Source organism: Xenopus tropicalis, chromosome 7, assembly GCF_000004195.4.
Source record: "Xenopus tropicalis strain Nigerian chromosome 7, UCB_Xtro_10.0, whole genome shotgun sequence".
NCBI classification, from domain to species: Eukaryota; Metazoa; Chordata; class Amphibia; order Anura; family Pipidae; genus Xenopus; species Xenopus tropicalis.
In genome coordinates, this window is record NC_030683.2 from 17,140,250 (window position 1) to 17,166,482 (window position 26,233).

Consider the following 26,233-nt stretch of genomic DNA (forward strand, 5'->3'; position numbering starts at 1 on the left):
TGAAACCTCTTATTGCATATAATCATGACTTGTTAGTGGCCACGCTGTGCTTATCATGAAATGCTGGGGGCCAAACTGTGCCTGTTAAATAATGTTAGAGGTTATGCTGTACCTGTCATGAAATGTTGGGGGCCATACTGTGCCAGTCACTAATACTGGGAGACCAAACAATGCGGATCCTGTTATTTCCTGCCCAGCAATGCTTTGTACAAGGAGCTGTCTATATGGCCATTTGTTTGGCTGGGGATCATGACAAAGTTTGTCATGGTTTGTCTGGCTAATGGGTTCCCAATTAAAAGCACCAGTGCGAATAGACTGACAACTCTTCACCAAATAATGGGGCTTCCTCTACTGTCCCCACCCATAGTCCTCTGTTAAGCAGCAATGTTAACTTGCATATAGTGCACTGAGTGAAGCTAAAATTGCCATCACCATCTCCATCATTGCCAATGGGCACTACATTTGCTATTATATAAAAATATATATATATATACAGGTATGGGATCCCTTATCCGGAAACCCGATATCCAGAAAGCTCCGAATAATGGAAAGCCTGTCTACCAGACTCCATTTTAATTAAATAATTCAGATTTTTAAAATTGATTTCCTTTTTCTCTGTAAAAATAAAACAGTGCTTTGTATTTGATCCCAACTAAGATATAATTAATCTTTACTGGATGTAAAATAATCCTATTGGGTTTAATTAATGTTTTATTGATTTCTTAGTAGACTTAAGGTATGGAGATCCAAATTATGGAAAGACCCCTTATCCGGAATTCCGTTGGTCCCAAGCATTCTGTATAACAGGTCCCATATCTGTATATATATATGATTTGAAGAATTGTGAGCAAATGTAAATGTACAAATAGAAAGGTTTATTACTCAACGTTTCGGTCTCACACAGAAACCTTCATCTGGAGGGAAAAAAATAAATAAAATATATATATATATATATAAAAATACATAAACATGTCGAACACAGAGCACTTGTGGGACTTAAATTATGTGCAAAACTGTTATGGTGTTTCAGTCCTACACAGAGGGACCTCTGTTCCCCAAACCAAACAAACTGAAATAGTCAGTAGTGGCTGAATGCCACACACACAGGGACTTTAAAAAAGAACAAAAAAATCTTTATTAATCCAACGCTTCGAACACTAAGGGGAGGATTCATTAAAACGCAAGTTCGGAAAAAAAAAATTGTATTGGATACGATAATTTCTGAAGATTGCAAATATCACGAAAATGCTTACGTAAACAGCGGCAGAACCTTTCCAAATTTTTCGCGCAAGCGTACGAAAAAGTTGCGTGGGTGAACAAAAAAAGCGCAAAAAAATCAGCAAAAATATGCTCGGAGCATTCATGTCTTAATAAATCTCTCCCCTAATGTGTTTTTCTTCAGGGACAAACCATATATCTATGCTGCAGCTGTATAGCGCAATATCGGATATTATCTCTAACTCCCCTCCCCAGCACACAGTACAAAAGCATTGTGGAGAGAATATGCTGAGCATTTGAACTTCTTGTGGTCTTTAATGGAGGTGTAGGATCCCTTATCTGGAAACCAGTTATCCAGAAAGCTCCAAATTATGGGATGTCCATCTCCCATAGACTCCATTTTAAGCAAATAATTCCAATTTTTAAAAAATAAATAATAAAACAGTACCTTGTACTTGATCCCAAGATAGAATGAATCCCTATTAGAGGCAAAAGATCCTATTGGGTTTAATTAATGTTTAAATGATTTTTTTTGTGATCCAAATTACAGAAAGTTCGCTTATCTGGAAAACCCCAGGTCCCGAGCATTCTGGATAACAGGTCCCATAGCTGTACATCAAAGGATTTTATCCCCAGCCAATATAGAATAAATCAGAAAGTATAATTATGGGATTTTAAACCTTGGCTACCTTATAAACCACTTTGGGGCACTTTACCCAGTCCGGCTCAGGAGGAGGAGAAAATATACAGCAAAGCATAAAATTCAGTTGAAGCTGATCCCTAATATCAGTGTTTTGTTTAATTTATTGCAGGTTTTTTGGGGGGGGACAAGATTTTTTTAATGCCGTTTTTAAATAGTTTGTATGCCTGTATCAGTGCAAGGAGCAAATTGTTTGCGCGCAATAATATTTTCTGTGTGTGTCACAATTTGTTGTGTATGCTGGTGTCATGACGGGTGTTTGCATGTACAAATGCACAGAGCAGAGGACAATTTAACCACTTTCTCTCCAAAAGTTATCCCTTGAAACAAAAGCTGTAAATATTAGAAATATGTATTAATAGTGTAGAGGGCCATTTGCCTATGACGCTTCCACCTACTATTATTCCCACCATAATGCGCAATTTTCTTTTCTTCTTTCCGCTCCACCTCACCTCCTTTCTGGTATGTAAATATAGGTGCCCTTGGGCACTCCCTTAAAGCCAGGGCCGCTGCTGGCCAAATGGGTGCCCTAAGCAGAAATTTACTTTGGTGCCCCCTCCCCCAAATATTACCGAGGTAAAAATAAAATAATAAAAAAAAACACCTACTATAGGGGCCAAAATATAACCAATTGCCCCCATTAACAGTACCCCCCATAGACAGTAGCCCCCACACAAAGTGCCCCCAATTGCCTCATACACAGTACCCCCCATAGACAGTAGACCCCACACACAGTGCCCCCATAGAAAGTACCCCCAATTGCCCCCATAAACAGTGCCCCCAATTGCCCCCACAGAAAGTACCCCCAACAGACCAGTGATCGTCGGCGCCTCCTTCTCTCTTATGCCGCGGCAACAGGCACTAGTATAAGGTTGCCTCGTCGCTGACGTGTGACATGATATGCACGGGCGCAACCAGGGTCGGACTGGGGGGTGCAGGGCCCACCGGGGCTCCCGCCCCAGGGGCCCTGCAGGTGCCCCAGCCGCGTCCCCTAACCCCCCCAGGGGTCCCCCTAACACCCCCCCGCAGGGCCCCTGCCTGACGTCCTCCCCGAGCGTGTATAAATTGATCGCGTCGGGGAGGAACAGTCAGTAGGGGGAGCGCCGGCAAAGGTCGGACTGGGTCGCTGGGGCCCACTAGGGCCGGGGCCCACCGGGATTTTTCCCGGTGTCCCGGCAGCCCAGTCCGACCCTGGGCGCAACCTTATAAAAGGGCCTGTTGCCGCGGCATAAGAGAGAAGGAGCCGCTGGCGCTGACTGGCGAAGGCGAAGACTTGGTATGTTGTTGCGCAGAGTGCACACTCTGTGTAGGGAATGGCGGTGCTGGGTGCCCCCCTGGGAGTTGGTGCCCTACGCAGAGTGCGTACTCTGCGTATAGGGAGCGGCGGTACTGCTTAAAGCCACCACACTAGACACAGGCACCAGCATTTGTAAATCAGCCCTTGTATGCTTAGTACTTCCACCTCCAACATGTTTTACATATCATCCTCTTCCTAATTTTCTGTTTGTTTTTCCAGTACAGGCACAGGTATAGGACCCATTATCCAGAATGCTCGGGACCAAGAGTATTCCGGATAAGGGGTCTTTCCGTAATTTGGATTTCCATACCTTAAGTCTACTAAAAAATCAATAAAACATTAATTAAACCCATTAGGATTGTTTTGCATCCAATAAGGATTATTTATATCTTAGTTGGGATCAATTACAAGGTACTGTTTTATTTCTACAGAGAAAAAGGAAATCAGTTTTAAAAATCTGAATTATTTGATTAAAATGGAGTCTATGGGAGACAGGCTTTCCGTAATTCGGAGCTTTCTGGATAATGGGTTTCCGGATAAGGGATCCCATACCTGTATATTAGAACTCAAATATAAAAATACCATGCTTATTTATACAGTTACCAAGTTAGATTCAAAGTGGCTCATGTTAGAACTGTATGGGGGTAATTTATCAAACACCATTAACTCTTTAAAAATGTGTAACAGGCTAATGCTGTTATGCAATAAATGGCACTACAGTTGTCCAGATGCAATCGCCCATAGCAACCAATTAACAGATACTATTAATTGGCCGCTTGTACTAACATGGCACTCAGGTCATGCAATCAAAATCACCTGGTGCTCACTGGAAAAGGATAGTCAATCTCATACATCCAAACTCACAAAAGCTCCAGGGCACTGTTAAGCAGGGGAGGCAAAAGGGGCAGTATTAGGGGTCTACTGTATTGTGGTTCAGAAGTGGGAAGGGAGGCCACTTTCTTTCTTTTTTTAAAGGAGAACTAAAGCCTAACTAAAGAATTAGGGCAGAAATGTTATACATTATGTTTTGGGCTTCTGTAGAAGCTCAAGGCAACCACAGCCTCAACCGAAGATTTAAACGGTTACCGACAAGTCAGAAAAAATAAGCAACGATTTGTTTAACAGCTTACACGCTATAATAAATATGTCCATGAGAGTGGAAGGGGTGGACTTAAACCCATATGTAATAAAAGGCACTAAGTTTGCCCAGAAGCAGTAGCTAACAGCAACCAATAAGAGTTTATTTTTAAACAGGTGACCAGGTAACACTACCTGCTGATTGGCTGTAATGGGTAACTGCTCCTGGGCAAATTAGTGCCTTTGGTTCAGACTAAGGCACCCCCCTCTGTGTATTAGAACATTAATTTAAAAAATCCAACAAATGATTGAGACACTCATGTAAATGACTATGCTTAATACCTTTATTTTGCAAATATATCTCACATGTTTTTAGTTACAGTGTTCTGATCATAAAACTGACAAGCCACCATACCACATCAAGGTAAACCCATATATGTTGGTCCTGACGATTTACCTTGGTCCCATTTTTTATGCATGGCTGCGTTTCTTGAGAAAAGTTCTCTTGACCAAAGCACTGGTCTCACAGTCTGATTCTCATTAACGGCACGGGTGTGGTGGTGCAAGTAGCAAGTTTATCCTTTTGCTTGTGCAGTGACTTGTGAAATCACCTCCTTCCATCCCTCTCATTGCTGGCATTATGACGGGTTAAAACACCAGCACTGGCGATTTTCACTCTGTTCCTTAAGGAGGATATCGACAAGTGTGTTTTTGTCTGCTGCACACAAAAAGTCTTTAACACACTTTGAATTGGCCCCTCCATCCCTACCCATGCCAATAGACAGCGTTGGTTTTCTTAACTTCACTGTTGTTTTTACTCCTTTCTGATTTTTAGTCTCTGGCACACAGTCCTTCAGCCAGGGGAATGGTGCTTCCGTAGCCATACTTTATAAACACCAAAAACAGGTTTGTGGTCTGATTGCTTCATACGAGTACAAGAACCATATTTGAGAACAAGGATGTCGTCCTCATGGCGGCTCTTGTACATCACTCGGTCTGTATAGGAAGGTGTCCTCTGTTTCCCACTGGTGTCATAAACATCCGAGCCGATGTCAAATTTATATGTGGGAAAGAAATGGATGTCCGCTTCCTTAAATCCTCTGAATAGAGTCCCTTTATTCACCTCTTCTGACAGCTGGTCATACTGTAGGAGGGAACTCACATCATTCTGAGGAATGTTCTCTAGTATAGAATTCATTTCCGTTCGACTCTTGCTCAAGCGAAAATTGAAGTCCCCGAACCAGAACACCTCATCAAACCGACTTGTCACATCATCGGGATGAGAGCAATTCGGGTTTGTGAGAGGAACTTTTTTAGGGAGCTGCAGGTCTTTGATAATTTTCTCATAATTCTGGATCCTTTTCTTCACTTTGGAATCTCCTGCCGCAAAGTGGGAGCTGATGAAAAGGAATGATGTTCTGAAAAATGTAAATGAAACAGCCAAAGCCCCTTTGGTCTTAATCATTGGGAAGAACCTCGTGGTCACTTTTGCAGATTCTGCCTCTGAGCAGAACCGCACGAGATCTCGTCTCATAAACAGGGACATGTACAGGACTCCGTGAGCTGCTGAGTGGAGCAGGACATAACCATGTCCAAGTGTCCGCTGCAGTCGGTTCTCAAATTGCCGCCTGTTTGGGCAGCCTTCTTGTGTTCCAATGACATAAAGGTCTTGAGCAGCTTCAGCGCCGGATGGAAATAGGAAATCATCCAGTCTGTCAGGAAGATCCTTTTGTCCATTCATATTCCATGTGGCGATAAATATTCTCAGACTTCTCTGTGCAAGACGTTGTTTTAATTCGTCTTCTCTCAATAAGCCTTCTTCAACCATAGGTTTCTCTTCTAGAGGAACTCTATGGCTGTTCTCACTTACTTCAACCAGAGGTCTCTCTTCTAGATGACCTCTATGGCTGGGCTTGCTTACTCCAACCAGAGGTCTCTCTTCTAGATGAACTCTATGGCTGGTCTGGCTAGAACAACATGCAGGGTTCTTAAAAGTGGTAGGTGCCTGTGGGGTATAACTTAAATACCAGTAAATGGCTACCACCGATGTAAATACAAGCAGGAGACAGATGGAAAATAGGTAATGGTGAGAATAAAAATCTGGTTTGAATACAATCATTGCAAATAGAAGAGCCAAACCCATCCTCCTGCTGTTGGGATGTTTCCAGTAATGGCTAACAGTCCAGTCAAAGGTAACTGCCAATGAAAGTATCACAAGGATCATGAGGATTACTGGAGTCAGTATCTCATCAGTATCTCTCATTTTTCCAACATCTCCTAGTCCTAATTCTTCATGTCTTTCAATTTCATCATACAAAAATGTTGAAGGATCATAGGAAAGAAAAAATTGTTGTAATAGGATAATAAAAGAAAAAAGAATTTGGAAATTCATGTTGCTGAGCTGTAGGTCAGCAGGTGTTGTCCGAAGCGAGTCAACACTTCGAACTGAGCTGTGCTGTCAGTCTCAGGGGTTAAGTAGCTTTTCACTTGTGATGTCACAATGCTCACATTATGACATCACAACACTGTTACCGCATACTAATGAGCAGGTGGTTATATAGTGATGATGTCATAATGGTGTTGCCATGGCGATCACACAAAAGAAGCTGCTGATCACAATGCTCACATTATGACATCACAACACTGTTACCGCATACTAATGAGCAAGTGGTTATATAGTGATGATGTCATAATAGTGTTGCCATGGCGATCACACAATAGAAGCTGCTGCATTTGCATGAATGATGGAGGGAATTTCTGCTTAAAATAAAATGTTGAACTATAGTTGAAGTAATAATAAAAACTTTTTTATGACAATGTTCCTTTATTATTAGTTATAGTCAGTTTTTTGTTACCAGAATACATGAAATTATGTCTAACTTAATTTTTCTTATTCAATCTGTATAGTTTGGTGATTTGTCTCACAGAAATGTGATTACAATTGTATATGAAAATTTTAAATTCTGTTTGTTTTTGTAATTCAAGAAATTCGGCACTGTGGCCATCTAAAATTTTTAAAAAAGTAAGTTTGTTTTGGGCAAATTTCATTTGATGCAATGGCGTTTTGCCTGACACAGTTGTGCCTGATTTGTCAAAATAAATGCAACTGCCCATGCACTTTGTAAGTGTAAGTGATATCTGCATCTGATTCTTTAGACACAAGTGCGCTGCGCCTATTGATGCAGGGCTCAATGTGAACCCTTGAGTTACCACTTGGTCTGGAGGGAACGGTTGCTCCAGGGTTCCCCTGCATCAATAAGCAGAGCTCCATTTGGAATAAGAGGCAGGAAGGACCGAGTGTTGAGTGCAACTATATGGAATTGCCTCCAATAACGATCAATTATAACTTAGTTGGGATCAATTACAGGTACTGTTTTATTATTACAGAGAAAAGGGAATCATTTAACCATTAAATAAACCCAATAGGGCTGTTCTGCCCCCAATAAGGGGTAATTATATCTTAGTTGGGATCAAGTACAGGTACTGTTTTATTATTACAGAGAAAAGGGAATCATTTAACCATGACATAAACCCAATAGGGCTGTTCTGCCCCAATAAGGGGTAATTATATCTTAGTTGGGATCAAGTACAAGTACTGTTTTATTATTACAGAGAAAAGGGAATCATTTAACCATGAAATAAACCCAATAGGACTGTTCTGCCCCCAATAAGGGGTAATTATATCTTAGTTGGGATCAAGTACAAGTACTGTTTTATTATTACAGAGAAAAGGGAATCATTTAACCATGAAATAAACCCAATAGGGCTGTTCTGCCCCCAATAAGGGGTAATTATATCTTAGTTGGGATCAAGTACAGGTACTGTTTTATTATTACAGAGAAAAGGGAATCATTTAACCATTAAATAAACCCAATAGGGCTGTTCTGCCCCCCAATAAGGGGTAATTATATCTTAGTTGGGATCAAGTACAGGTACTGTTTTATTATTACAGAGAAAAGGGAATCATTTAACCATGAAATAAACCCAATAGGGCTGTTCTGCCCCCAATAAGGGGTAATTATATCTTAGTTGGGATCAATTACAGGTACTGTTTTATTATTACAGAGAAAAAGGAATCATTTAACCATGAAATAAACCCAATAGGGCTGTTCTGCCCCCAATAAGGGGTAATTATATCTTAGTTGGGATCAAGTACAAGTACTGTTTTATTATTACAGAGAAAAGGGAATCATTTAACCATGAAATAAACCCAATAGGACTGTTCTGCCCCCAATAAGGGGTAATTATATCTTAGTTGGGATCAAGTACAAGTACTGTTTTATTATTACAGAGAAAAGGGAATCATTTAACCATGAAATAAACCCAATAGGGCTGTTCTGCCCCCAATAAGGGGTAATTATATCTTAGTTGGGATCAAGTACAGGTACTGTTTTATTATTACAGAGAAAAGGGAATCATTTAACCATTAAATAAACCCAATAGGGCTGTTCTGCCCCCCAATAAGGGGTAATTATATCTTAGTTGGGATCAAGTACAGGTACTGTTTTATTATTACAGAGAAAAGGGAATCATTTAACCATGAAATAAACCCAATAGGGCTGTTCTGCCCCCAATAAGGGGTAATTATATCTTAGTTGGGATCAATTACAGGTACTGTTTTATTATTACAGAGAAAAAGGAATCATTTAACCATGAAATAAACCCAATAGGGCTGTTCTGCCCCCAATAAGGGGTAATTATATCTTAGTTGGGATCAAGTACAGGTACTGTTTTATTATTACAGAGAAAAAGGTCAGTTTTAAAATTCTGATCCCATACCTGTACCTTGTTAAAGGAGACATATTGGATAAAGGAAAACCCCTAACCCTGTAGGCAATTATGAATAATATACGGTGCTGGTTTCCCTTTGGGCTAAACATTAATCCTATCTGTAACAATGGCCCCTTTATTGGAGCTCCCTATAGATCCTATCACTTCTGTGTCTGAGTTTGAAATGAGGGGTGGGCGTGTCCTAACGGTCCCTGCCAGAAGCACAGTAGGAGGGGGAGAGCCAATCACAACCCTGCAGTCACACAAGCACAGACAGGTTTCAGTTCCCTATCAGGTCAGTCTAGCTGCTGATTGGTTCCTATCCTACAGTGCAGTGTACGGAGGGCCGCCGGCTCCCCAGCTCATCCAGAGAATTCAGCCAGCAGGAAGTGGCACAGATGGGCGGGGCTAGTGGGGTTTTGGGCGAATTTCTCAATAAATCAGCCCGAAACACAACTTTTTTAGCACAATCCTTCTATATCTAGAGGAGTATAATTCCCTGGTACATTTTAAGTTTTTATAGGATATGTCCCCTTTAATGTTAAATGTTTGGCTGCATTTTATCTTCAGACAGATTCCAAAGAGAGCTTATCTCTCACACACCTTTTAGTTTTTTGTGTTATTTACAGAGATCAGCCTAAATATTCTCCTCAGTCCACAAAAGCAACAGGACTTCTGCTGGTCTTAAATTGCTGGTGCAGTTCTCTGGTAATGAGTAGAGAAGTCTGTGGCACATCCACAAAGTATGAGCACTCCCCCTTGTACAGTATGCATAAGTGCAATTATACGCAGAATGAATGCTAGAAGGTTTAGGATTGAGTATCCTTGACCACAGAAAGTAATATATGCATTTCAGTAAGAACTTATAAATGTAAAGCCCTATTTTCTTTTCATTCTGCAGAAATACATTGTAATAAAAATGCATTCAACCACCATCTGCTTAGTGAAGAGGTGCTCCTGAGTATACAGTTTCGTATATATAAAGACTGTGGAATTGATTCCCTTGCCTTGCTGATTCTCTTACCCTGTCAACAAATGGAGAGAATCTTTTTCCATTTATATGAATACTGTGCGCACACCTTCTCTGGGCATTAATACTATAAACATGTTTAAAGTGAGCACAGCTTACACTTTTGCTATTAGCAATAACTAGAATTCTCTGCTTTCCAGGTGCCTATAAGACACAACACCAGGGTAGATTTGGGGTAAAATAAAAAGAAACAGAAAAAGGCACATAGTCAGTAGAAAAGGATGGTACATAATGAAACATGAAACAATGAAACCTCTTATTGCATATAATCATGACTTGTTACTGGCCACGCTGTGCTTATCATGAAATGCTGGGGGCCAAACTGTGCCTGTTAAATAATGTTAGAGGTTATGCTGTACCTGTCATGAAATGTTGGGGGCCATACTGTGCCAGTCACTAATACTGGGAGACCAAACAAAGTGCGGTTCCTGTTATTTCCTGCCCAGCAATGCTTTGTACAAGGAGCTGTCTATATGGCCATTTGTTTGGCTGGGGATCATGACAAAGTTTGTCATGGTTTGTCTGGCTAATGGGTTCCCAATTAAAAGCACCAGTGCGAATAGACTGACAACTCTTCACCAAATAATGGGGCTTCCTCTACTGTCCCCACCCATAGTCCCCTGTTAAGCAGCAATGTTAACTTGCATATAGTGCACTGAGTTAAAATTGCCATCACCATCTCCATCATTGCCAACGGGCACTACATTTGCTATTATATATATATATATATGTATATATATATATACAGGTATGGGATCCCTTATCCGGAAACCCGATATCCAGAAAGCTCCGAATAATGGAAAGCCTGTCTACCAGCATAGGCGGAGGGTGACTTTTTTGTTTGGGGAGGCTAAAGATGGCCCATACACAGACTGACCTACAGCTAATGTGACACTTAGTGGATTCGCTGCTGGCATAAAAAGTTAACCTCCCAACTACCTCTTGCCGTTCCCACTGACTCCCAGGGATACTGTACAACAGTGCGGGTGGGGGTGCTTTTTTTTACCCTAAAATGTTTAGGATGTAAAAGCATTCCTACGTGCACTTCTGTGAGGGGATCTGCAAACATTTGTGTTTGGGATCAGTTAGCTTAAAGGGGTAGTTCGCATTCGAATTCACTTTTATTTTTAATGGTTTTTCAGTTATTTAGCTTTTTGTTCAGCAGCTCTCCATTTGGTATTTCAGCAGCTATCTGGTTGCTAGGGTCTTATTTACCCTGGCAACCAGGTAGTGGATTAAACAAGAGATGGGAATATGAATAGTTAAGGGGCCTACTTGGAAAAATAAGTAATACAAAATTATAATAATAATAAAATTGTAGCCTCGCAGAGCAATATTTTTGGCCCCCATTTGAAATCTGTATAGAGGCAGAACAGAGGCAAATTATTCAAAAAAATTAATTAGGAAGACCAATTGCAAAGCTGCTAGGAATAGGCCATTTTATAACATACTAAAGGTTAACTTAAAAGTGAACCACCCCTTTAGATGTGTTTATGTTAGTTTTATAGCAAGAAAGGCAGTGGGTACTGACTCCCCATTATATACAGTGAGACGCAGTCCGTATTTACAAACCCAGCACATTATATACACTGAGACACAGTGGGTACTGATGGTAGATATTCAGGCCCTGGCACTATAACACTGGCACTGATACACAACATTGGCCCCACTGTAACTTACTATAAATGAACAAAACAATGACAAAAAAAAAAAATAGTAAGTGCAAAAAATAATATATAAACACACAATGAGCTTTTTCAGAGGGAACGAGTTAACTTACCCTCCATGTGTTAGGGTAGGGGATAGATTATAAATTATTATAGATGTCAGGTCAGGCAAAAAACAATTTAATGTCAGCTAGTGATTCTTTAGAAATGTATAGTGCCTGGGTATAGTGCCTGTGTATAGTGCCTGTGTATAGTACCTGTGTATAGTACCTGGGTATAGTACCTGTGTATAGTGCCTGTGTATAGTGCCTGTGTATAGTACCTGTGTATAGTACCTGTGTATAGTGCCTGTGTATAGTACCTGTGTATAGTACCTGGGTATAGTACCTGGGTATAGTACCTGGGTATAGTACCTGGGTATAGTGCCTGTGTATAGTACCTGTGTATAGTACCTGTGTATAGTACCTGTGTATAGTACCTGTGTATAGTGCCTGGGTATAGTACCTGGGTATAGTACCTGGGTATAGTACCTGTGTATAGTACCTGTGTATAGTACCTGTGTATAGTACCTGGGTATAGTGCCTGTGTATAGTGCCTGTGTATAGTACCTGGGTATAGTACCTGGGTATAGTGCCTGTGTATAGTACCTGTGTATAGTACCTGTGTATAGTGCCTGTGTATAGTGCCTGTGTATAGTACCTGGGTATAGTACCTGGGTATAGTACCTGGGTATAGTACCTGTGTATAGTACCTGTGTATAGTACCTGGGTATAGTGCCTGTGTATAGTGCCTGTGTATAGTACCTGTGTATAGTACCTGTGTATAGTACCTGGGTATAGTACCTGTGTATAGTACCTGTGTATAGTACCTGGGTATAGTGCCTGTGTATAGTACCTGTGTATAGTACCTGTGTATAGTACCTGGGTATAGTGCCTGTGTATAGTGCCTGTGTATAGTGCCTGTGTATAGTACCTGTGTATAGTACCTGGGTATAGTACCTGTGTATAGTACCTGTGTATAGTGCCTGGGTATAGTGCCTGTGTATAGTGCCTGTGTATAGTACCTGTGTATAGTACCTGTGTATAGTACCTGTGTATAGTACCTGGGTATAGTACCTGTGTATAGTGCCTGTGTATAGTACCTGTGTATAGTACCTGTGTATAGTACCTGTGTATAGTGCCTGGGTATAGTGCCTGGGTATAGTACCTGTGTATAGTACCTGTGTATAGTACCTGTGTATAGTACCTGTGTATAGTGCCTGTGTATAGTACCTGTGTATAGTACCTGTGGGATGAAAACTGCAGCAAAAGTTGGGAGTTGGTTCTTAAGTAAAGTTTACAGCCTGCAGATTCTTCTTTTCAGTCTTCATTTCTGCACTGCTTCCAGTTTGCAAAATCTCCCGATCCCTGTGTGCATCTGTGCTCTGATTGGTCAATTTTACTGTCTGTCAAGAAAGCTGTGCTCTGGTTGGAGAATCCACAAGAAGAAAGATCCAATCGGAGCACAGCAAAACAGGCTTGCAGGAACAAATTTCCAGCACAGTGCAGAAACAGAGTTTTTTTGTTTTTTTTTAATGTGCCAAGCAGGTTTGGGGAGGCTTAGCCTCTAGCCTTATGGAAAATCCGCCTATGTTCATTGTTACAAATAAACAGTGTCAAACATCCAGCAAACATAAGCGAAGACACACACACACAAGCACCACTTCATGCCACTATGCTGTGGTCCGAACCAACTAATAAATGTAAGGGGGGGGGAGTTGCAATATGGATCAGCAACTTGTCACCAGTTACCTCTGCAGTCTTGTGTTTTTCTGGTTGAAAACTAAAGACAATTAGTTTGCCTGAAAAATAGAATAAAAAAAAAAAACTATCTTACTGAATGTTCCTCACCCCTTCAGTTGTTAATGAGCTCTCCCTGACTGAGCCTATTCAGCTGCTGCAGCTTCCTTGGCAACGCATAAAGCCCTTAGCAACGGTACACACACAACCAACTTAGTGCTGATCGCTGGGAGCCCAGAGGTTAGAGCTGAGTGGATATATCTGGATATTTTCATTATGGTTTTTAGGGTATAGAAGAAACACAATTACATTGGCCCACAGGACATCACAGGAGCCTGGACTGGAGAGAGTAGAAACATGGTATATGGCTTTATTATATTATGTAATAATTGTGAGATGCTTTCATTATATATTATATAGATCAGGGATATCTATCCCGCAGCCCCCAGCTGTATTGTAGTGCGGCTCCCCAATATCCAACAAACAAATGAAAACTTTCATGGAGATTCTAGAAGCTGTAGTTCAACAACAGCATGAGTGCTGATATTATCCCTGAATTATGTGATTTTGTGAAGTTTGAAGAAACATACGGTTTTCATTTACCCAAGTTCATTAAAAGGATAGTTCACTTTTCAGCTATAGAATGGCCTGCTCTTAGCAACTCTTCAGGTTTTTTGTTTTAATATTTTTTAAATGATTTGCTTTAAACTAGAGGTCACTGACCTTAGCTGGGGTCTGAGTTGGCCTTAGCTTATTTAATAGTACAGGTATGGGACCTATTATCCAGAATGCTCAGAACCTGGGGTTTTACAGATAAGGGATCTTTATGTAATTTGGAACAAAGATTGATTATATCTTAGTTGGGATCAAGTACAGGTACTGTTTTATTATTACAGAGAAAAGGGAATCATTTAACCATTAAATAAACCCAATAGGATTGTTCTGCCCCCAATAAGGGGTAATTATATCTTAGTTGGGATCAAGTACAGGTACTATTTTATTATTACAGAGAAAAGGGAATCATTTAACCATTAAATAAACCCAATAGGACTGTTCTGCCCCAATAAGGGGTAATTATATCTTAGTTGGGATCAAGTACAGGTACTGTTTTATTATTACAGAGAAAAGGAAATCATTTAACCATGAAATAAACCCAATAGGGCTGTTCTGCCCCCAATAAGGGGTAATTATATCTTAGTTGGGATCAAGTACAGGTACTGTTTTATTATTACACAGAAAAGGGAATCATTTAACCATTAAATAAACCCAATAGGGCTGTTCTGCCCCCAATAAGGGGTAATTATATCTTAGTTGGGATCAAGTACAGGTACTGTTTTATTATTACAGAGAAAAGGGAATCATTTAACCATTAAATAAACCCAATAGGGCTGTTCTGCCCCCAATAAGGGGTAATTATATCTTAGTTGGGATCAAGTACAGGTACTGTTTTATTATTACAGAGAAAAGGGAATCATTTAACCATTAAATAAACCCAATAGGGCTGTTCTGCTCCCAATAAGGGGTAATTATATCTTAGTTGGGATCAAGTACAGGTACTGTTTTATTATTACAGAGAAAAAGGAAAACATTTTTAAAAATTAGAATTATTTGCCTGTAATGGAGTCTATGGGAGATGGCCTTTCTATAATTCGGAGCTTTCTGGATAAAGAGTTTCCGAATAATGGATCCCATACCTGTAACAGACAGTGATGAGCACATTTTTTACATATACATATTTTTATAATTACAGAGAAAAGGAAAATCATTTTCAAAATGTTTATGGGAGACGGCCTTTCCATAATTCAGAACTTTCTCGATAACATGTTTCCGGATAATGGATCACATACCTGTACAGATATGGGATCTATTTAAGGGCTGGTGCTTTTAGAAACATTGTCTATGTATATATATTTGAAACAGAAAAGGTATTTATTGATACACTGTTTAGTTATAGAAAACCACAGACACAAGCTCTACGGGGCAGGGACCTCCCACATGGCACTTATATATATACATATATATATTAATTGTATTTATTTATTATATCACTTGTCCTCCCTGTGTGTAAATTTGTATTCTGTAAGATTGTACATTGCTGCGTACCCTTGTGGCGCTTTTTAAATAAAGTTATACATACATACATACATACATACAAGGTATTCTGGGGGCTACACAATCGTGTAAGATCTTTGAATCTGCCTACAAGGGATTGCTCCTTACCCAGAGCATTACAATGTTACAATACACTGCAATAAATAAGAGAAGATATCAGCGGAGCTCACTGCCAATTCTCATCCTCAAATCCTCACCTAGAGATAAAGATTCCATTCTTTGATACGTTCCATAATTGGAAACAATGGAAAATGACACCTGCCTCTCTCTTCAAAGCAGTAAACAGTTTATTCATATCACATTTCACATGGGGAAAGTCTGATCCTAAAAAGGCAACTATATTTTGAGCTAAATAAGCTCGGCACTTTCTCAACTTTGTTGGTATGAAATGCGTCTGGTTTTTTTTTTATGTCCCTTTGCTCAGTACTAATCTTAAATTACTTATATAGGTCAGTGTAGGACTGGCCAGAAGGGATGACTTTGACGTAGTTGGCCAGCTTGAATATATTGCAATGTATGGACAAACAATCCCTGTTTTTGGGGTGGGGAGGGAAGGCATTTCTTAGTAGCTGAATGCACAGAAATGTCTTAATGTCCTATTTCTACATATTGATAATGAGTGAGTGCAGAGGATCTTTTGCGGTTGTTTATATGTATTTTGTGGTCACAACCTCATTGCACCCCCGCCTAATGGTTTACAGTTTGAGCGGTTGAGCACAACTTTCCCTTTTTCTTGTGTTATTGTTTATACAGGAGCAGTGGCCAGCTCCATGTTGTAGCCCCCACTCTTCCCAGCTACAGTCCGGTGATCCCAATGGAGCCAATAAAAGGGCAACCATATGGGGTTTTAACCTTATAAGCAAGAATGTTGCAGGTAAAACTTAGTCCCTTTGCTCAGTACTAATCTTAAATTACTTATATAGGTCAGTGTAGGACTGGCCAGAAGGGATGACTTTGACGTAGTTGGGCAGCTTGAAGTATATTGCAATGTATGGACAAACAATCCCTCTTTTGGGTCTGGGGGGGGGGGGGGGGGAGGGAAGGCATTTCTTAGTAGCTGAATGCACAGAAATGTCTTAATGTCCTATTTCTACATATTGATAATGGGTGAGTGCAGAGGATCTTTTGCGGTTGTTTATATATTTTTTTTTTATGTCTGTCTCATCTCATACTCCTAGAGCCAGTGTTAGAGTAGCTATCCTGCCACTTACTACAAACCTCATTTACAGGGTCCCATTCCCTGAATTCCACTAAACTCTCCAGCTTAGATTAGGGTCCAGGTTTCTCTTTACTGAGACTTCGTGCCTAAATTTATCTTTCAGCATCCACAGTCTATACAGAGTGGCATACATAGAAATTATGGGAAGCCCTCCCTTTTATAGACTAGGGCAGGGGTCTTCTGGGGGTAGTGCAGATATGGGATGCTTTATCCAGAAAATGGAAACCCGTTATTAGCATATGCATTCGGCATGGATTCGGCTGAATCCGAACCCTGAAATACCGAACAAAATTCTGGATTCCATGCATCCCTAATAAATATACCCCAAAGTGTGCGGTTGTCTTTAAAGGAGAAGGAAAGGCTAATAAAGTGTTAATCCCAAGCTGCAGGCATACCTTCAGTTGTCTCAGTAGTGCCGTTAAGTCTCCCCATATTTCACCTGTTAAGATGATCAGAAGCCAAACAGGAAAAAAAACGCTGATCAGGGTAGAGAAGATTCCCATAATGCATTGCTCCTTCCCAGACTTGGTGACTTTTTACTGTAGGCGGCGCATGTTAAATGTTAAAATTTGTGTTCCCATACGGAGCAATGGGGACTTCTCCCCACTGCTCCGTATGCAAGTTTGGCCTACGGCGTATGCCCGCTTGCATCCCCAACCCCTACCCTGCACACACCCCCTAAACACCCCCCGCCGCTGCTGTTCGCACATGCGCACTACCGCTTTTCACGCACGCGCACTCAGGGGGGGTATTTAGGGGTGTGCGCGCATGCGCACTCGGGGGGGGGCGTGCGACCGGGGGCGGCCTCGGGGCGGGCGGTTTTGAAATCCGGCCCTGCACACAGCATGAGCGTCTGGTTGCATTGGCGACGCAGCGACGGAGAACTTTGTGACATGCAGGTGGGGGGAGCAGGGGGAGCGGGGGGGCAGGTGCGGGGAGCGGCGGAGGGTTTGTGGCAGGAGCGGGGAGCGGCGGGGAAGGGGGGTGGGTGAGTATATCTTTTCCTGACAGTGTAGCGCTGTATGGCAGATGCGAGTAGCGGCGGGGGGGGGTGCTGCCGGCGGAGGATGATCTGTGGCATGCTGTGGGGGGGGGGTTTGTGGCAGATGAGCAGTGAACGGAGCGGAGGACACTCTGTGACATGCTGTGGGGTGGGGGGGGACACTCTGTGACATGCTGGACAAGATGGCGGCGCCGTTCACTGAAACAAGTATGTAGGTTCTAGTATGTGTATCTCTGTAAATCTTTCATTGGGCAAGCCAGGAATATAGCGTTTTTACACAGCAATAGTAGTACTATTTAATAGTGTGCTTAATAGATTTTGACTTTCCTTCTCCTTTAACCCTTGCTTATCCTACTTTGCATATGCAAACTAGGATTCGTATTCAGTTCAGTATTCACCCAAATCTTCCGCAAAGGATTCAGGGGTCCAGCTGGATCCTAAAATAGTGGATTCTGTGCATCTCTAGAAAAAATACAACAGAATACTCCTTTGCGCATTTTGTGGCACGCTGGAGAGAATCACATTGTTTCATTCAATTTTAATCAGGCTAAAAAAGTAAAAGTTTTACTAATCTGTATAAATAGATAAATAACATTGGTAGAGACATTTCTGTTTGACTTATATTCAACCTCAACAGCTTTTACTTGTTTTTTTCTGGCGACTTTTCCAGGATTTTTTCTGTAATACATTTCTTAAATACAGTCTGTACTTAATGAATACAGACTATTCGGAATTCCTAAGAATATTCTCAAGTATATTCGCATTTGCATATTTGATCGAATCAAAAAAAATACAAACTCGACTTTTGATAAATCTGCCCCTTAATGTGTAGTATTCTGCTCATTAGTTCTCGAATCCTTTTTTAAAGGAGAACTATACCCCCCGGGCGCAAAAAGCACCCATAACTAACCCAAACTTAAAACAATGCGATAAAGGAGAAGTGAGGGGGGTCTAGGCAGTGATAGTTATGGGTGCTTTTTACACACGGGGGTATAGTTCTCCTTTAAAGTCATCTCTATGGAACCCAACAGTGACTTCAAAACAAATCCTACTTCTTGAAACACATCATGTTATTAAATGTTGGTAATTAGGAACCAATGTTACAAACACTGTGAAATGCAGCACTTAGTACCAGTGTCGGACTGAGTTCCCAGGGGCCCACCAGAAAACCTTAGACCATAGGCCCACTCTCCAAACTATTTTTCTCACCCAACCTCTTTATTCTCCTAATCTCGTTTATTTACATGCTAGCATCTATTCTTCCATCTATTTTTCCTCTTTCTTCCCATTCAGAAATAGTGAACGACCATAAAGCAGGCCAAATGGTCAGGAGCAGGAGGGCTTTCTGACATCTGGGCCCACCGGGACTTTTCCTGGTATCCTGATTGGCCAGTCCGACACTGCTTATTACACTCTTATTTATGTCTGTAAGCTATCCATCCACTAAGAGCGTAAGCACAGTTGGGCAAGGAACTCTTCCTTCTTTTGTGACTATAACAGCATCTATTTTTTATTCATTACATTGTTCCACTTATTTGTATTATTAATGTATTGCTAGAAATGGCCTTGTGTATCCATGTAGCATTATATAAATAAGGATTAATATAGTGTACATACTACTGCCTGTGTTCTTTCGGTAATGACAGTTTTTTTCTGCTTTATTTACTTTACAGGAAGATATAATACCTTGTGATACCCAGAACTTTTCCTCATCTGCAATTCTGTCTATAGCTCAAATTAATTCCCTCTTGGAACAAGATGTTGCTGGTGTGCAAAGGTATGCTTGTTTATTCTATAAGAACTGCTTAGTTTTTGTCTTTGCTTAAAGATACAGTCAGTCTCATTTACCAGAACCTGGCAAATTTGCACCTGGGCAGTAATCCATAGCAAACAATCTGTTGTCAGGTAGCTAAAAAACTTGATTGGTTGCCTTAAGGCCCCCATACACGGGCCAATTATAGCTGCCGATATGGGTCCCTTGGACCGATTCGGCAGCTTATCGGCCCGTGTAGGGGCAGAACCGAGGGGCCTGGCTGACCGATATCTGGCCTGAAATTGTCCAGATATCGATCGGTCAGGTTATAAAATCCAGCTTTAGTGTGCAAATTTGCCTATTGTTAGTGAATGTGACCCACTGTTTTAAATACAGTAGTTAAGTTTTACATAGATGCATGACAATTAAACAGACATTTAAATAAAAAAAATATTAAAGTATAGTGCTTAAATGGTAGAAAGTATTTAAACCAATCCAAAATATAATATATATATATTTAGTTAAGTTACTAATTTGTCATCATTCATTTGACAAACCACCATCCACATCAAGGTAAATTCTGCATTTACTTCACACATTTCAGTTTCTTCACCTACAATGACATTATCAGTACTGCCATCAGTGAATCTGAGACAAACACATTCCACCAGTTCCAAATATTATTGCAGGGCTTTGGCCTAAGGCAAGGGTGGCTCTTCTTTTAGACCTGTTTGTTAACTGGGTAAAAGATATTGTGGTATAAACAACACATTCCCCTTCATCCATCAAACTCCCCAAAATATTCACAGCTTCCTCAACAGAATCTAACCTATTTGATCCCAAGTAAGATATAATTAATACTTATTGGGGGCAAAACAAACAATCCTTTAGGGTTTAAATAATGTTTTATCAATTTTTTATAAGACTTAAGGTATGGAATTCAAATTCCAGAAAGACCCCTTTTCCAGAATACCATTGGTCCCAAGCATTCTGGAAAATGGGTCCTATACCAGTTTTAGATCTACAGTACGTTAGAATTTCTGTTCATGTCTGTCTGCAGATCACCATAGGTTAATATTGCGTGCGGGACTTTCCTTGTCTTGGATAGCGTGATGCTTGGTGACGTAAAAAATAAATAACACATTTTTCACGTGAAACGAAACTTACCTAAAGCCTTAAATCACATGACTTATAAAAACGGGATAGTAGAAGAGGGCAAATTTCTGAGATGCCATAGGGTGTGCACCCACTGGTTATGTGGCTCCGCATTACAGAATGATAAATAATTGTGAAGCACTCAAGAAAAATATTGTAAATTATATAAATCAAATAGCACCTGTTAGCTGTTACTTGCACAAAGAGGGTTTATTATCCAGAAACTAGTTTTACAGGTATGGAACCTATTATTCAGAAGGCTTCAGACCTGGCACCTGGGGGGGGGGGGGCAGCCGGGCAGCCCTGGTTGGCCCCACACCCTCCAGCCCGACCCTGGTTGCCGGCGCCATTTTTTCTTATCTTACACCACTAATATGACCCCTATGATTACTCTGCGTCTGCATGTGTGTTAAGTCCCCCCCCCCCCCCCCCCGCTGGCCTGGCATGTCATTGATTCTTGTGTAGAGCTGGGTACAATATCCCTTAGGCAGTGTCAGACTGGCCCACAAGGATACCAGGAAAACTCCCGGTGGGCCCAGGTGTCAGTGGGCCCTGCTGCTTCTAGCCATTTGGCCTAATTCATGGTGATTACTTATTTTTCTACGGGAACAAAGCAACTAAATATATAGAAGAATAGATTATAGTGTAGCCTCTGCTACAACACACGTAGAGACAATTATCAGTAAATGATCAGCATTGTCTATTTTAGTAGCTCTGTGTGTCTTCACCCTTAAGTCTGCTAAAATGAATTTAAACATTTAATAAACCCAATAGGATTGTTTTGCCTCCATTAAGGCTTCATTACAACTTATTTGGGATAAAGACATTTAATGATATATAATGTGAATTTTTATTATTAAATGGGTTTCTGGATAACCTATACCCGTACTACAGTATTATTAGAATATCACTGGTACAATGTCTGTCCTCGTTTGCTTATTAGGTTTCCCCCAGTGTGAATGTGTTGCAGAATTCTTTGCCTTTTTCAATTCGCTAACAAGTAATAAATTCAGACAATACCTTGCCGACTGTGCAGCTTGGAATATGCAATAAACCTTGCTAAGAATTGTATTTCATTGCAGCCCAAGCCACAACTGCATCATTAACCTGAATGCTGTATATGTAATCCTAGGCGCCAAGCTTTCTAATAGTGATTAATGGCTTCAATAACCACCTTTATATTTGCCCTGTACAGAATGCAACAGAGACGTCATTCCACTTTTTATTTCTTCTCAATCTTTAGCTACGGGAAAGGTCCAGGTAAAGAATGTACAAACTCTGTGAAATAAATGCAGTTAAAGGAAAACTATACCCCCAGAATGAATACTTAACCAACAGACAGTTTATATCATGTTAAGTGACCTGTTAATGAATCTCACCAAACTGGAATATATATATCAGCAACTATTGCCCTTTTATATCCTTTCCCTTGAGCCGCCATTTAGTGATGGGCTGTGTGCTCCCTCAGAGATCAGCTGACAGGAAGTGATGCAGCTCTAACTGTAACAGGAAGTAGTGTGGCAGCAAAAGGCAGAACTCTGCCCATTCATTGGCTGATGGGGCCTAGCATGTATAATATAGTACATTTATAGTAAGTAAATTTTTATGAAAATGGTTTATTTAGATGAAGCAGGGTTTTACATATGAGCTTGTTTGTGCCTATATTGTTTGTGGGTATAGTTTTCCTATAATACATCCTATAATAAATGCATTTATCTATACATACACACACACACACACACACACACAAAAAATATATATAGTGACATGCTGACTGCCTGCACACATCATTTTTGGGGGAATTAGCTATGGTAGGCAGAGGATCAGGAGCACAAGAGACAGGGACACCACCTGTGACATCACGTTTTTCTCTCAAAAAGTTTATTTGGGGCAAACTCCTCCCTACATAAACATCACAGTTCACCAGCAAACAGTTCATCAAACATGTCTATGAACATGTCTTCAGAGCTCTCACCTTCCAGGGTAACTCTTACTCAACCCCGGTGACTCTCACACTCATGAACACTCAGGCTACCCACTCAGCCCTGCTGTCTCTCCCCTCCTGGGATACCAGCTCACCAGCTTCTGGCTCACTTTGGCTTCTCACCAAGCCTTGTTGTTCCGGCACTCATACACATGGTCATGCTCCCTCTGCTCCGTGCAGCGGCAGGCAGCACCCCCAGCTCCTCTGGCAGTTCCTCACACAGTCAGGCAGCCTTCCTGCCCTGTGCCCTGCTCTGAGAGACCTTTTCTCTGGGTGACCCTTCATTTGGGTATCTCACTTCTCTGGGTGACTCCTCACTTGGTCCCGGCTCCCTCTGCTCCGTGCAGCGGCAGGCAGCACCCCCATCCCCTCTGGGAGTTCCTCACACAGGCAGGCAGCACCCCCATCCCCTCTGGGAGTTCCTCACACAGGCAGGCAGCACCCCCATCCCCTCTGGGAGTTCCTCACACAGGCAGGCAGCACCCCCATCCCCTCTGGGAGTTCCTCACACAGGCAGGCAGCACCCCCAGCCCCTCTGGGAGTTCCTCACACAGGCAGGCAGCCCCCCCAGCCCCTCTGGGAGTTCCTCACACAGACAGGCAGCACCCCCATCCCCTCTGGGAGTTCCTCACACAGACAGGCAGCCCCCCCCAGCCCCTCTGGGAGTTCCTCACACAGACAGGCAGCACCCCCAGCCCCTCTGGGAGTTCCTCACACAGGAAGGCAGCACCCCCAGCCCCTCTGGGAGTTCCTCACACAGGCAGGCAGCACCCCCAGCCCCTCTGGGAGTTCCTCACACAGGCAGGCAGCACCCCCAGCCCCTCTGGGAGTTCCTCACACAGGCAGGCAGCACCCCCAGCCCCTCTGGGAGTTCCTCACACAGGCAGGCAGCACCCCCAGCCCCTCTGGGAGTTCCTCACACAGGCAGGCAGCACCCCCAGCCCCTCTGGGAGTTCCTCACACAGGCAGGCAGCACCCCCAGCCCCTCTGGGAGTTCCTCACACAGGCAGGCAGCACCCCCATCCCCTCTGGGAGTTCCTCACACAGGCAGGCAGCACCCCCATCCCCTCTGGGAGTTCCTCACACAGGCAGGCAGCCCCCCCAGCCCCTCTGGGAGTTCCTCACACAGGCAGGCAGCACCCCCATCCCCTCTGGGAGTTCCTCACACAGGCAGGCAGCACCCCCATCCCCTCTGGGAGTTCCTCACACAGGCAGGCAGCACCCCCATCCCCTCTGGGAGTTCCTCACACAGGCAGGCAGCCCCCCCAGCCCCTCTGGGAGTTCCTCACACAGGCAGGCAGCACCCCCATCCCCTCTGGGAGTTCCTCACACAGGCAGGCAGCCCCCCCAGCCCCTCTGGGAGTTCCTCACACAGGCAGGCAGCACCCCCAGCCCCTCTGGGAGTTCCTCACACAGGCAGGCAGCACCCCCAGCCCCTCTGGGAGTTCCTCACACAGGCAGGCAGCACCCCCAGCCCCTCTGGGAGTTCCTCACACAGGCAGGCAGCACCCCCAGCCCCTCTGGGAGTTCCTCACACAGGCAGGCAGCACCCCCAGCCCCTCTGGGAGTTCCTCACACAGTCAGCCTTCCTGCCCTGTGCCCTGCTCTGAGTGAACCCCTCTCTGTGAGTCCCCAATCTCAATTACCAACCCAATCAATATAATATAGAAGTATTTAGGCCTATGTGCCTAACACACACAGATGCATAGAATATAGGTGGCATTATCTTTTTAGGTGGGATTCTGCTTAGTTTATGTGCCTAGCTTACACAGTTGGGGAAATAATTTATAAAATCCTCTGGTAGTATATACACATGTACATTACATCATGTTTTATATTAACACAGACTGAACATGATCCCAGGCTGGTAAATGCTTTTCCAGAGAACAGTTTGCCTGAGCCAAAGCCGAACGTATGAGTATAAGTTCATTGTTCTGATGTTGACGTTAGTCATTTCTAGGCATCATTTTTCATCTTTAATTTGCTGTAGTTTTTCTGCATTAAGCAGCCTTCCTAATGCAGCCCCTCAGTCAGCCAAAGCCATTATCCTTCCTTTTTTTACTTTTCACTGGAAAGGATTTGGCAGACATTCCTATCTGGCTTATTAAAAGAGCACACGTTAGGATAGAATCCAACTTTTGTCTTCTGGACTCTACTACACAGAGGATATTGTCAGTGTGGGCCCCTGTGTATGGGACCTGTGGGACTGACCACATTATAGCACAATATATATGGGGGATCTTCTTCATTTTTTATATATTAAAAATCGTTGCCCCCCAACGATCCCCCAGGCCTCTTGACTCCACCTGAGACTGTGACTAGCACTCCATAGGTTCAGTCGTATTAAAGGACATGTCAACCCTAATAAAAGAAAAAATCCTAAGCAACTTTCCAATATGAATGTATTTGGTTGATTTTGTTGTTTCCTCCATATGATTTCTAATAAATAGGGATGCACCGAATCCAGGATTCGGCTCGGTATTCAGCCAGACTTTTTTGGCAGGGTTGGGATTCGGCCGGATCCACGGACCTGTTTCTGCATGAACACGGAAGTGGAAAATTTTTACTGTGCGTGCATTTAACCATGGGGATGTTTAGCCTTGGGAACCTTTTGACACCCTTTTTTGTAAACATTAAGGGGACCATTTACTAACGCTCAGATGTTTTAGCACTAAAAGTTGCAGAAAAAAAAGTTGCACTTTTTATGATATTTACTATGCGACAAAATGACTAAAAATCCAACAATTGGCCAGCTAAGTCAATGTCAGATGTATCTTCGCTTCCCTGGAGGGTCCTTCTTTGCTTCGAAACTTAAGAGGTTTTTTGGATTTATTACACTGCTTTTTTTTTTTTTTGTACGAAAATGTGTCAAGTTCCATGACTTTTCTGCAACTTATCACATTAATGGAAATGAGTTTATTCGCATTTTTATAAAAAAAAAAAAAAAAAAAGATAAATGTTAGAGTTTTATTAAATCTGTCCCTAAATCTATTTTGCATGTTATTTTCCAGTGCACATTTACCTTACCCTTACAGGAATAAGTGGAAACGGTTTGAGCTTGCTTAGCTGATGAACTAAAGCGCCACCTAGTGCTGAGTTTCTGTATATCTTGAGTCCCAGGCATTGCAAGAGATATTATCAAGTGCCTGCCGTACCATTCTAATACATTTATATTTTATGCTGCAGAACACTGCCACTGTTGCAAACAATATTTATAAATATGTCATAATATATGAATATTTCAGTTTATAATCATTATTTATTTGTTTAGAAATGCAATTCAATTCGTTTTGTTATGCGGTTTGCTATTTATTCAAAAATGTATAAGTAATGTGTATACATTATCCATCCTGCAATTCTCCAACCATTGTTGAGGGGTGCTAGAGTTGCAGTTCATAAACAGCATGAAAGCCTCTGATTTTTATATATTATTTTCTTTTGGTGTTGGGCTTTAGGCTTAGTGCATTACT

The 26,233-nt window shown here is 41.9% G+C and overlaps 1 protein-coding gene across 2 annotated transcripts in view; it reads left to right on the forward strand.

The window, feature by feature from the left end:
• The first annotated feature begins 13,721 nt into the window (after nt 1-13,721).
• Nucleotides 13,722-26,233, forward strand: part of cabcoco1 (ciliary associated calcium binding coiled-coil 1) — an 88,296-nt gene continuing 75,784 nt past the window's right edge. The window contains exons 1-2 of one of the 2 annotated variants that reach the window (XM_002939544.5): nt 13,722-13,897; nt 19,545-19,648. In XM_002939544.5, coding sequence (XP_002939590.3) covers nt 13,895-13,897; nt 19,545-19,648 — 107 coding nt within the window. In that variant the 5' untranslated portion in view covers nt 13,722-13,894. Of the gene's footprint in view, nt 13,898-19,544; nt 19,649-26,233 lie in introns of those variants that run through there. The other variant, XM_031906397.1, reaches the window with a different exon arrangement.